Source organism: Sarcophilus harrisii, chromosome 4, assembly GCF_902635505.1.
Source record: "Sarcophilus harrisii chromosome 4, mSarHar1.11, whole genome shotgun sequence".
NCBI lineage: Eukaryota > Metazoa > Chordata > Mammalia > Dasyuromorphia > Dasyuridae > Sarcophilus > Sarcophilus harrisii.
The window spans coordinates 195,531,586-195,545,361 of NC_045429.1; the positions used below are offsets into that span (position 1 = coordinate 195,531,586).

General features: G+C 34.5%; 1 protein-coding gene across 2 annotated transcripts in view; it reads right to left on the reverse strand.

Annotated features, from left to right (window-relative positions):
- The window catches only part of CRYBG1 (crystallin beta-gamma domain containing 1), a 261,291-nt gene that overhangs the window by 40,333 nt on the left and 207,182 nt on the right, over positions 1-13,776 (reverse strand). For both annotated transcript variants that reach the window (XM_031964464.1, XM_012549255.3), the window contains 5 exons: positions 8,166-8,292; positions 6,908-6,943; positions 5,922-6,076; positions 5,037-5,163; positions 4,804-4,949 (listed from right to left, as the gene is read on the reverse strand). In XM_031964464.1, the coding sequence (XP_031820324.1) occupies positions 4,804-4,949; positions 5,037-5,163; positions 5,922-6,076; positions 6,908-6,943; positions 8,166-8,292 (591 nt within the window). The remainder of the gene's footprint in view (positions 1-4,803; positions 4,950-5,036; positions 5,164-5,921; positions 6,077-6,907; positions 6,944-8,165; positions 8,293-13,776) is intronic.

The following is a 13,776-nucleotide window of genomic DNA, read 5'->3' on the forward strand; positions in this document are numbered from 1 at the left end:
GGCTTTCCTACTTAAAAACCTTAGAGGTGATAAGATAAAATGCAAATTCCTTTTCCTAATCTGGTTCCAAACAATCTTTCCAGGTTATGATATATTACTTTCCTTTATACATTCCATGTTCTAACCAAATTGGCCTATGGGCTAATCTTCATATATGACATCCTACCTCATATCCATGCCTTTAAACACACTGCCTCTTGCTCGTCTCACAAACCCACAGGTTCCTTCAAAACTGAGTTCAAGCAAAACCTCCAACAGAAGGCCTAATTGCTCTGTGGTCTGGCTTATGACCTCATCTTTCAACTGAAACGGTTCTCTCCAAAGTCACTGATGATCTCTTGATTGCCAAATCAAATGGCTTTTTCTCAGTCCTTATCTATAGTATCATCATAAGGAACAGCATGTATTGTCACAACATTTAACTGAGGGTGTAACTACTAAAAGGTGCTATGGGTCTCTCCTAATATTTTCTAAATACCCTCATACAAGGTGATATTAATTACAATGGGTTAAATTATCATCTCTAAAAAGATCATACATCATATATATATATATATATGCATATACTAAAATGGGGAAATTTTATATATGTATACATATGTATGTGTGTACACAGTTGTGTGCATATATGTATGTGTTTATCTACTTTGTTATATCATCTGTAAAATTAGCTAGAAAAGGAAAAAGAAAACCGCTCCAATATCTTTGCCAAGAAAAATCCAAATGAGGTCATGAACAAAATAAATGAACAACAAAATGCCACTATAGTAAATATCATCTGTAATGTATATGTATGTGTATGTGTGTGTATATATATGTATTATGCATATACACATATACATATGCATATATGTGAACACACACCACATAAAAGCTTGGTATACCATTATAATTATTGCCCTTTCTAATAATGTGTGTTGGGCCACCAGGTGGTACAGTGGATAAAATGCTGGACCTGGAGTCAGGAAGACTCATATTTCTGAGTTCAAATCCAGGATCAGAAACTTACTGACTTTGTGAACCTATGCAAGTCACTTAAACCCTGTTTGCCTCAGTTTTATTATCTGCAGAATGAGGTAGGAAAAGAAATACTCTAATATATTTGTGAAGAAGATCCCAAGTGGGATCATGAAGAGTCGGACATGACTGAATGGCTGGACAACAGTAAAATAAATATATATGTATACATATATATATATATACACATATTAGAAAAGGGTATTTACTAAGGTAGTATAGTATATCAAGGATGTGTGTGTGTATGTGTGTGTGTGAAAAGAGAGATAATATAAAAAGTGATCCACTGAAGAAGGAAATGGCAAACTATTCCAGTATTTTTGCCAAGAAAACTCCATGAACAGTATTAAAATGCCAAAAGATATGACACCAAAAGATGAGCTCTGGCTGGAAGGCAAGCCTGGTGTGCTATGTTCCATGAACTGAGCAACAATTTAGTATATATGCATATACATATGTGACACAGGAGTGCAACAGTTTCTAAGAATAGAAGAAGTAAGATCTGTCTGTTTGCCTCAGAGGATCAGGTTGAATAGACCAGCTCTGAATCTAGAAGTATAGTGACAAGCAGATAAACCAGAGAAACTTATCCCCTCACCCTCTTGACTTTTGCCACCATATATAACTTGTATCCTAGACAGACTCTAGATTAGCGCTAGGACCATATTAGAGGTGAGGACATTGATGGGGATTCCCTAGCAGCCCTAGGACCTGCATTGAATGAAGGAGGAAGGATAGGAAACACAGGATGATGTAACAGAGTGGTGGAACTAGTTAGAAAGACCTTGGTTAAAATATTGCTCTAAACAATTACTGGGCAAGTCATGTAATCTCAGTTTCCACATCTGTAAAATGGGGATACCAAAAGCACCTACCATACAGAATCACTGAGATATCATGTGTAAAGTATTTTCCAAATCTTAAAGCAATGTTGTGCATAAATGTTAGTTGTTGTTGTTGTTGTTGTTAATAGTAAATCTAAGGGTACAACAAAGAGGAAGAGAAGCAATTGTAATTATTAAGTAAGGAAAGATGTTCCCAAGTTTCTCTTAGATACAAGGAACATGAATAAGTCAGTCATCAAGGGCTGCCTGTACATGCCTGCCCCCTTGTAAATTAAAGAGCCCATCCCAATAAAAATTCTAGGAGGAATTAAGCTGAAAGAAATTAAATCATTTTACTCTGGACCTGGAGTTTAAAATTTCAGAAATAAGACCAACTGGGATCCTTTGATGTTTTATGTTTCATTAAACGAAGAAAAAATACAGTAACATGCCATTGTGAGGGCTAAGAGGAGAAGACAAAGGCAGCTCTGACAATGGGTACAAAGGTTCCACTTTTATTTTACCTCATGTGCTAATGAATAGCCTTGAAGAAACAAAACTGAGCATTTATATGCTTCCTCTCTCAGGATGAATGAGGGTGATCTGGTCATTGGTTCCCAAATGCCTGATTCCATTCCTTAACATCTCAGTATACAATAGTTTCATCAGAAAGAAATCTATCAGCATTTACCATTGAAATGATCTGCATTAAGAAAAGTCATGAATCCGATTTTTCTTGGGCTGCATATTTGTGGAAATATGTATAGAAGAATAGCTCATGTTTAATATATAATGGATTTCTTGCCATGTAGGGGTGAGAGTAAGGAGAAGAGAGGGGAAAAAAGATTTCAAAAAGATTTGAAAGGGTGAATGTTGAAAATTATCCATGCATATGTTTTGAAAATAAAAAGCTTTAATAAAAAAAATTACATAAAATGATCCAGTACAAATAAGCTATGGCATCATTTAAGATATAAAAGGTGTTCCAAAAAGTCTTAGTGCAGTTTAAAGCTGTTATTGTTCAGTCATTTTTAGTCTAGTCCAAATCTTCATGATACCATTTGGGGTTTTCTTGGCAGAAATACTAGAGTGATTTGTCTTTTTCTCCTCCAGCTCATTTTAAAGATGAGGAAACTGAGACAAAAAGGTTCGAGTGATTTGTCCAGTATCATACAGCTAGTAAGTGTCTGAGGTCAAATTGGAACACAAGAAGATGAGTTTCCCTGACTCCATGTCTGATATTCTATATAGCACACTACACCTAGCTTCCTGGTATAAAGCTATCACAGCTTTAATTCACACTAAAACTTTTTAGTATGGCTTGTACCATTTTCTGAACAAAAAGTTGATTAAGATTCTAAACTTCCAGATTAAGGAACAATAAAAGGTATTTCCTACTAAGAGAAAAAAACCTACAAATCCTAAGCTTCATCCTACCAAGATAATACTACTTATACCACAGTGATGATAATGTGTACAACACTAAAGACATAATGGACATAATTATAATCCTTAGTGGAGCAAGGTAATGGTTGAGGAAGCATATGACCAAAAATGTAATTAATTGTTAGCAAATCATTTCTTTACTCACAACTTTTCTCTGAACAAACGTTAAACTAGCAAAAAATGAGAAATGGTTATGTATCATCAGCTACAATTGCTCAATTATTTGGTTTAATCTGATTTATATGAAAGGCACTATTTGGCTGGGGGTGAGAGGGCAATGTTTGCTTAGAAGTGCTGTATAGATGAAATAAAATGTATTAAAATGTTTTCTAGAAATAAAGGGTTCAATTACTTAATCCAAGTTACACAACTTTTTTTCCACTTAATTTTCTAATTCCATGTAAATATAGTTTTCAAGATCCATAATTTAAAAAAAAATCATGCCCATGTAAAAATCATATTGAAGAAAAAACAGGAAAAAAAAGGAAAAACTCAGGACTTTTCTAAAAGTAAGGGATGGGTTGTTAGTTGAAGGGGAACACCTGAAAGCAGAGGCTTTTTCTGAGTTAACAATGGTCCACAGGCTAACAAGTCATTTTCTAGGCTGATCCATACAATGAAACCAATTTTATTAAAAAAAAAAAAAAATGGACAGAGATAAGAGAACAACCACATGGAGACAAAGGAGACATCTGTTTCTTCACCAGATATGTAAAAGATAAATAATTAACACAGCACAAAACTGAACAGGAGAAGATCATGCTGGATCACATTCTGCAAAGAACACAGCACTTTCAAGTTATTTCCTGACACTGAAGCCCATCTTTTAAACACTAACATTATCTGAGGGATATTGATTTGAATCCCAGAACATCATTATGCTTGGTGAGCTTAAGTGGGTTTATTACTCATTTAAGTGGATAATTTATTTGTGAGAAGTAATATGAAAGACATACACAAGGACAAAGAAATAGGCATGAATCATTCTAGAATGAAGGACAAATGGAAGGCAAACCAAATGCCACTCTGGTATTCATGAAATGAATAGTATAAGAACTAGAGGAAGACTTTTAGAATTTGGGGGTAGATGCTCTAGGGGAATTTACAAAGCAAAATAAAAAGAATAAGAATCATAATTAACTATAAAAGACATATGAAGAAAAGATGTTATGTGCATCCAGAGAAAGAATTGACAAATAGATATATAGAATAATATACTTATTTGTCTCTAATGATAACCATTTCTAGAGCAGAGTGGTTGGAGGTGATGGGAAGGACTGGAGAAAGAAATAAAAAAAGAAAAAGAAAAAATTACATAACTTATATTTTTAAAAAGAATAGAAAGTTGTCCACAGCAGATTTGTAATTGCGTGTACAATCATCTTTTTGTTATATTATAGGGAGATCATTCAAAATAGGGAGATTCAGTTTCAAATAAGTATATAAGCAAAAAAATTATTAAATATGCTCAAATATTTCACTAAAACAATTTTTAGAATGCAGATATTTTACTTACACTCCACTTAATACATTAATGGACTGTGTCTTTACTCCATAGCCAGTATCCTTTAAATTGGCAACAATTCCTAATACATCAATATTTGAACCTTTGGTTCCAAAGTTTTTTTCACTATACATTATCATGTGAGCATTTGAAAAATCCTGTTAAAAAATGAAGAAGCAAAAAGTTAAAAGATTTATATTTGTAATTTTTAAGAGTATTGACTATCAGTTTTTCTTTGCACTTACACCTAATATAGGCCGTAAAGACTTCAGTTCTCCATCATAGCCACCCCAATCTTGCCATTCTTTGTATTCTCCTTCTTCCAGCAAATACTGATGTCCTGTAAATCCTGGTTTCTCAAAAGCAACCCAACTAGGAGAAACAAAATCAATAAATAGTTAAAATGTTATAGTTTTCCCAAATTTTTATTCTATTTCAATAACAAAAATAATTTTAATTATTTTCCCCAAGTTTTTATTCATTTTTCAATAGCTAATAAAAATTACAAGACAATGACAGATTCATGAATTGCAACTATGAGTATTTTGCTCTAAAATGAAAAAAAGATTTAATAACAGCCCAAGGAAATGTATGTCAGGAATTACTTGAGAGAGCTGTAAGCCAGTGAGATGCATGCATTTAAGAAGAAAAATGACGTGAAAAGAGCTTTGATAAGTCAAAAAGAAAAAACAATTTCATATAATGAAATTTTTTTAAAGGTCAATAAAAATAAGCCATTTGAGATCATATTTCTAAACAACAAAAGCTTCAATTGTATAATTCAACATTGAACAGGGAAAACAATCTATAACAAACTAAAAAAAAATAAAATAATCTTCCTTCACTATGTTCAGTCATAATTTGGCTGGAATACAGTACTAATTATGCAAGGAAGGTAGATTTGATTTTGTATAGGGCGGTGATTATTGCTTCACTTATTCCAACTCCTACTCCATTCCATTCTGACAGTCCAATCATAATCATTTAGATGTGTGCTGCTGGCAATCGATGGCTTGGGGGACAAATCCATTATGCTGTTGTGTCTCCAGCACCACTTTTACATACAAAGAACAGCATGTGTATTAATTTATCAGAGGGGAAAATGATACTAATACTTTCTTTCCACTTACATGCCTCCTAGAACTTTTATAGACCCTATTGATTTCAATGGCAAATTATCTTCTCCAACTTCTTCTGTTTCATCTCCTTCTATGATGAAATCACACATTTCTGTTTCTAGTTCCATACATTTTCCTTCAAAAAAAGGCTTTTCATAAATAATAACCTATAGTAGAAATGAAATATACCATCAGTTTGTAAGAACACATATGGTCAGACAGCTCAGTATTAAAACAACCGATATTAAAATGTTTATAACTATGGCTTTTTGGCATATTTTATTATTTAGGAAATTAACTCAAGTTAAAAATTGTTTTCACATGTAATTAGGAAAAAAACCCAAAAAATATCATCTTAAAAAATTAACTCAAATATGACATTCTGTGAGAGTTAACTGTGTCAAAGGAGATAAAAAGCCAGCACTAAAGACAAGATGTTCACCTCTGACATTGCTATGTGACTATAAACAAGTGCCTTAAAGGGGAGTGGATAGATCACTGGGCCTATAGTGAGTAAGACCTGAGTAGATAGGTCATTTAAATTCTTCCTATCTCAGTTTTCTCATCTACAAAATGGAGCTAATAATGGCACTGATCTCAAAAGGTTGTTGTGAACATCAAACTAGATTATACTGTAAAATGCTTAACACAATGCTTAGCACATAGTAAATATTATTTAAATGTTAGCTATTATTATTGACCTGAGCTCAACCCTTAACACTTCTTGTGGTTGTTAAATGTGTCCAACTTAACAGGTGTTAAGGTGTGTCCAACCTCAGGAAAAGTCAATTAACCTCTTAGTGTACCCAGGTAACCCTCTCTCTAAAAATACATTACAGATGAGTGGCTAACAGCATCAGGGTAAGTCAGTTTCATTCTAGATGTTCCTTCTGTTGATAAAATAGGAGGCCCAGTTCTACTCCTATTCCTACACTTTCCCCTTGCTCCCCTCCAAAAAAAGATGCAATGGAATATGTAACTTTTTTTTTTTTTTTTACCTTTGGATCTGAAGGGAATTCAACTTTTCGACCACCCTGAAAAAAAAGAAAGATCCATTATTCTTCTGAGAGCAGATTGGCAAAATGTAAAAATCAATGGATTTAAGAATCAGAAAACTTGGGATTGAATTCCTGACAATACTTGGGTAGTTTTGGAAATTGTCCCCAAGTTCATAAGAGTAAGGTAACAAATCCCCTTCTCCACCCCTGTCAAAATGTGTCTTAAATCAACCCCTGCAAGAGATTAGATTCTTTTACAAGGGTTAAATGGATGACAAACATATTGCTAGAAACTCAAAAAGACAACTAAAAACATTCTCGAGAATGAATCCAACAAGTAAAATATCAAAAATGGTATCACACAGGGCAATGAACACTAGTCTGGAAGAATATGACCTTGGCTCCATATGTAAAATAAGGCAGTTGAATGAGGTAATCTCTAAAGTCTCTTCCACCTACAGTGTTATATGCATCTAGAAAGAAGGTTAACCAATTACTAAATTTCAATTAAACAGAAAGTCTATGGCATTCTTAAAAGTACAGGGTGTCCCAACAACTTATTTCAGTTTTAAACTGCTAAAACTTAAAACTAAGGTTTCTGGGACACATCTCTGATGGCCATTTAAAAAATAAGAATATAGCCAACAGATTCAAATGTAAAACATAAGGTGTGATTATTAGGCAACATGACTGATTTTTTTTTTAAAGTGCTTATATCACATCAGGCAGTATTTTCTTTCAAAGAAATTTCCTTGGGAGGCAGGTATAAGATGATTCCAACAATACCACAACTGTTCTCAAATATTTTTAAAACTCCCCCTTTGGAACTGCATTAAAAATTTGAAGCATCCACAGTTTTGTAAATATCCAGAATGGACTTGGAAAGAGCTAAATGTCATTTAGAGCCACGTTTGATGAACAATAAAATTGACTCAGATTGTATAATAACATTTTTAGTTAAAAGTGAGTAAAATAAGGTAAGAGAGCGGTGGGTTTGGAGTTTGAGGCCGAAACTGAAAGAAACTCCAGAAGATTAGTATCAAAAAAATTTTAACTTGTTACATCAATTTGTTACATCATTAGATTATGCATATAGTCATCCAAGGTGACCACTTTAAAGGTCAGTGCTTATCTGCATGCATGAATTCTGTGCAGTATATCTCTCTTTCTTAAAAATCCTGTTGCTTTACAGTGATGTCATGTTAACAATATGAAATCTGTCAAAGAAACTCTATCCCTTGAAATACTATCAGTTTACCATTTTCAGGGGCCTCATTGATCCAATGTATGCTTCTTCTGTGTCCCAGAAGGATAAATCAGGATATTCTCCAGGCTCAAGGACAAAAGGGATACCCTGAAAACCAGGTTCTTCATAAATCAGCCATCTAAATAAGCATTCCAAAAATGGCAGAAATTAAAATCTATAGTTATTTAAATATGCAATCTCCATGGAAAAACAAGGCTTAGTCAGACAGATCCCCATCAGTAAGTAGAAAGAAAAATAAGCTCAATGTAGGAAAATTAGATTTTATCATATTTTTAAAAATGCTAGGGAGCTTTTGGTGACCAATGAAGATTCATACCTGCTCTAAACATACTCAGATTGAAGACCTGGTCACATATCTCAGTGTGAGAATTCTCACTTCTCTCTCACTCTCTCTCACACACATGCACGTGCACACACACACACACACACAAGTATCTATTTAGAATTAGGAGAATACACTATGGACTCACCCAATTTCCCTGGTAATTTCCAAAAAAAAAAAAAAAGCAAGGTTTTATGGTAAACATTTACAATATCTCAGGTCAACAGGTGATAAATAATCAATTCACCAAAGATAAACCTTCTGTGAAATTCCCCCCATCCCCCCAGTACATTGCATTAACAAGAAATTATTTTAAAGTAAATACTTTTGGCCATAAAATAGTTTGATGTCCTACCCCTTTCTAGGCCTCCTTTCCACTGCCATGGCCCAAGGGCACTGTTTTTCCCCTGGCTGCTTTTATCAACGTACTTTTGGTGACTCAGTAACTTATTATTAATTCAGGGACTTGCAACCAGAATCTCACTACAGCACTGACAGGAAAAGGAGGGAGCACTGGAGTGAAGGGAAGAAATGTTAGAAGCTATGAGAAGAAAGGGAAGAAGAAGTGGAAAATCTAAAAAGCCCCCACTTAAAAATACTGTTTCTCTAATCCCTGGCTATTTTAACAAAATCATTTTAAAGGTACACACCTAAACCACACACACACACACACACACACACAATTGTATTTTAAAGGTGGAGCAAGAAGTTCCCTTAACTTTTGTTAGCAATGCTCTGCCTCAGGATGGACAACATTTGAAGTTGTAACCCCAACCTACATTATCTTATTAGCACAAAGGTCATCCTTTTAGTGACCCAAAACTGCTGCTAAACTATGAGGTTTTAACGATCTAGAAACACCCCACCATCACTGCTAGAATGATTTGCTATAGCTGGTTCTAACAAATTATCAGAAATGGTATGACAAATTTCTATGACAGCTTAACCTACAAATGAATAACTCCTCGATTTTTACCCCTAGAAAACACTTTTCTTCCTACTACCAATTTCAATAATAATAGTTTATATTTTTAATTTCTGATGAGGTTTATGGTTTCCATGTAAAGGCTAACAACTAATAACAGTTAGTGTGAAATAGTAAATACAGATTGGACGTAAAGAAAAAAGCCACATCCTGGCTGGTGGCCTCTAGACAGTCCCTACAGTGCCCCAGGCTGTTCTAGAAATTGCAAAACAGCCACTCATTTGTACATCTGCACTCATATTGGGAGTCTCTCACTGGAAGCTTCTCACTCAAAAACAAACAAGTGGAAAAAGTAAAAATCATTAGGAGTTAGTATTATCCAAAATTAATCTGGTGTCTGAAAAGATTTTTTTTTTTAATCAAAGTACCTTCTCAGTACCTTGAATCTTCTCACCAAAACTTGCTTGGTGCTAATACAAAAAGACATTTTTAGACAGAAGTCCAACTATGGGTGGATTCTGGAATCTGAACACTGATATTTTAAGCATGATTCACTTTTCTTGAATTCTGTTCTGACATGATTTGTTAATCACAACTCAAGCAGGGGAAAAACAAGTATCTTATGATATTGTTTTAATGAGTCTCATGATGCACTGTTTTGGGGTATGGTTATGAGAGGTAGTGTTGTATGTTCAAGTCTTACCACTGAAACAATGGCCGTGTGACCCTCAATAAGTCATTTTTACATCTTAATGTCCCAGGCAACTCATTAGAACTAAAAATTATAGGACAAATGTCAACCTGCATTGGTCTGAGAGTTCTCTATACCAAAGAAATCAGAGATTCATTCCCCTTCCCTGTCCTAGAAGACTTTTTTTTTTAACTGCTTCATAATATAAGATATATTTATAAACTAATACACTTTAAGACAGAGGCAGCAGAAATAATAACATGTCAGAATTTCTAGACTAAAATGTGTTTTGCCAATTTAGGAGTCTATTTGATTTAGTATAGCTCTTGGGAATGATGTGGTAACAACTCCCAGCCTATCTATTTTCACTTAGGAATGATACATTTCTTTCCTTAGGCTATCTTGCCTTAGTTTATCTTGTACTGCCAGGATCCTGAGTCCACAAGATTGCTGGCTGTCAGATAAATAGCCTGCTGGTCAGTGATAACAAGACATTTGGTGCTAATGAGCATCAATAATGAGGTGCCTACACTAATGCAAGCCCAGTACAAAATTTGATGCCTGCCACTTATACTAGTGATAGTTCAGGCTTAAAGACACCCTTCTGGAAGGTTCTGCCTTCTCCACCCCAAGCTCTGCCCACAGTAAGTTTGGGTAGGGCACCTGCCCACAAAGTAAAATCCTGATCTTGCCCCAACTCCACTGCTAAATGAAAAAATTAACATATGACAACTCATTTTTCCCTTATAAATTTACCTGCTTGCTCCATATTTTTGGTTACCTTCCTCTTTTGGAATTTAGCCTCACTTTAAATTGGTATTACTTGGGGCATCTATGTGGCACAGTGGATAGAGCACTAGCCCTGAAGTCAGGAGGACCTGAGTTCAAATGTGGCTTCAATCACTTAACACCTCCTAACTGTGTGACTCTGGGCCAGTCACTTAACCCCAATTGCGTCATAAAAAAAAAAAAAAAAAAAAAAAAAAAAAAAACTGGTATTGTCCCTTGACTTGGAGATAAGTCTCAACCTGCAACTTCTTTTGAGACACTTGGTAACACTGCTCTGAAACCCCAATATTTTAGAAAGGGTCTCCTTGAGCCCCAACATATCCACTTATTCCAAATAGTGATTTCATGTGAGTAAAGACATATTTGAATCCCCTCTCTATGACTGACCTTCAGGGTTAGTTAATGAATTGGACAAGAAATATAATCTCATAATTTTACAGTTATGGCTTCTTTTTAATTTTAACTGAAAATAGGACTTCCTAGCTTAGACAGGCTGTCTTATTTACAATTTTGTCTCTAAATGACCTTTGGCTGTTTTCAAAAAAAGAAATCCACCCACTGATAATAAGGATTTGCTTCCAATGAGATTATTCAGGAAAATGTGGCCTAGGCCCAGGAGGCAATTCCAAAAGAGGAATAATTCTAAAAAGATTCAGAGCAGTGGTGATTCCAAATGGCACAAAAGTCTACTTGGGAGACAAAGAATTGGGCCTGCTAAAAACCAATTCAATATTACTCAGGTTTCATATAATTCAGTATATAGCCTAGTGACTAACATAAAATCATATTAAAAATTTCTCTATAAGGTGATTCAAATTAATTCCAATGGACTTGTGATGGAGAGCGCCATCTCCAACCAGAAAGGACTATGGGAACTGAATGTCGATCACAACATAATATTTGCACCTTTTTTGTTGTTTGCTTGCTTTTTTCTCTCTGTTTTTTTTTTTTTTTTTTCTCTTTTTGATCTGATTTTTCTTGGGCAGCATGACAAATGTGGAAATATGTATAAAAAATTGTACACGTTTAACATGTATAGAATTGCTTGCTATCTAAGGCAGGAGATGTGGGGAAGAGAAGGAGAAAAACTTGGAACACAGGGTTTTTGCAAAGGTGAATGTTGAAAACTATTTTTGCATATATTTTGAGTATCTCTCATCTCGCTGGACAGTTTTATAGGCGTTAGTGTAATGGAACATTGAATATTGTAGAACTGAACTGGGAACTCAGGCAGCTGGTCTTCCTACTCTACTGATCTGTATTTGGAGGCCTCAGTTTCCTTATCTGCAAAATAAGTATGTTGGACTACATACACTTTAAAGTTCCTTTCTAATTCTTATAACCAATGGTCCTGGAAAACTCTCTCTCAATGGTAGCTAATATGGTATTTCCAACAATAAAGGGGTCTTCTCATCAAGCAAGACCACTCAAAATCAAAAATCAAAATGAGTTGTTCTACTAAGCTGTCAATAATCTAAAGCAGTGGTTCTCAAAGTAGGGTTTAGAGAATCCTAGGGATCTCTGAAACCCTTTTAGAGGGTCTAAAAATTCAAAAATAGTTTTTATTTCCAATATGGTAAATGTCTACAAATATAATCCAGATAAACAAAAATGCTTTGGAGAGATCCTCAATAATTTTTAATAGGATAAAGATACTGAAAACAAAAGTTTGAGAACCTCTGATCTAAAGGCATCTTGATTTTCCTTAAAGATTTTCCACATTGCATTTTATTTTCTAATTTTTTTCCTTTTTGATCTAATTTTTCTTGTGCAGCATGATAATTATGGAAATATGTATAAAAGAACTGAATATGTTCAACATACATTGGATTATTTGCTGTTTAGGGGAGGGAGTGGGAGGAAGGAAGGGGAAAAATTGGAACAAGGTTTTGCAAGGGCAAATGTTGAAAATTATCTATGCATATATTTTGAAAATAAAAAGCTTTAATAAAAAAAAAAAAAAGATTTGTCGGAGTCTGGGGAGATTTTCTATAATCAGGGGATATATTTACGAAAGGCAAAATGGTATTGTGGATAAAGTGATGGCCTGGGGCCCAGAAGATCTAAATTCAATTCCTGCACAACTCAGACTGGCTACAAAATTATGGATAAGACAATTCTCAATGCTCAAGCAACTCCTTTGCACTTTTGAAAAGTAACAATATGCATCAATAAAGAGTTTCATTAGCTGGGGAATGAATGAATGAATGACAGGATAGAATGATTAGCTCCAAGTCTATTTACCTAAGTCAGTGAGAGCAGAAAAGCTTAAATTGGTAAAAGTACTGACTAAAGTTTTCTCAATTTTTCATAAAAGAACTATAATGCCTTAGAGCAATATTAAGTAGTTGTGTGTGTCAGAGAACCCTATGTCAAGAGGTATGCAGGATGTTTTTCCTGGATGTTGGAGTGATACTGAACCAGATTCTATGCACACTTGAAGGTCAAAAAAAGAAAAAAAAAAGTAAGCAAGAGAAACAACATTATGTTGGGGGATTTCAGAGAGCCTCAGTTTAGCTTATAATGTCAAACAGAATGCTGCAGCAAGACCATCACTGCTTGTTGATGCCTTACCTACCTCCTCCATAAAACTTTATCTGATCCAATCAGGTGAAAGGGATTTCTCTTTTCTCAGCACTGCTAATCCTATTTACTTACTATTATTGGTGTTTACTATTATTTGTATGGATATTTTATTACACCTACAACTATTATTGCTGCTACAGTTGCTACTACACTACAACAACAAACGAAAGGGATTTATTTATATAGCACTTATTATGTATCAGGCACTATAAGTTCTTTTCAAGCGTTGTTTCATTTGATTCTCACAACAACCCTGGGAGGTAGGTGCTATTATTGCATTTTATTAACT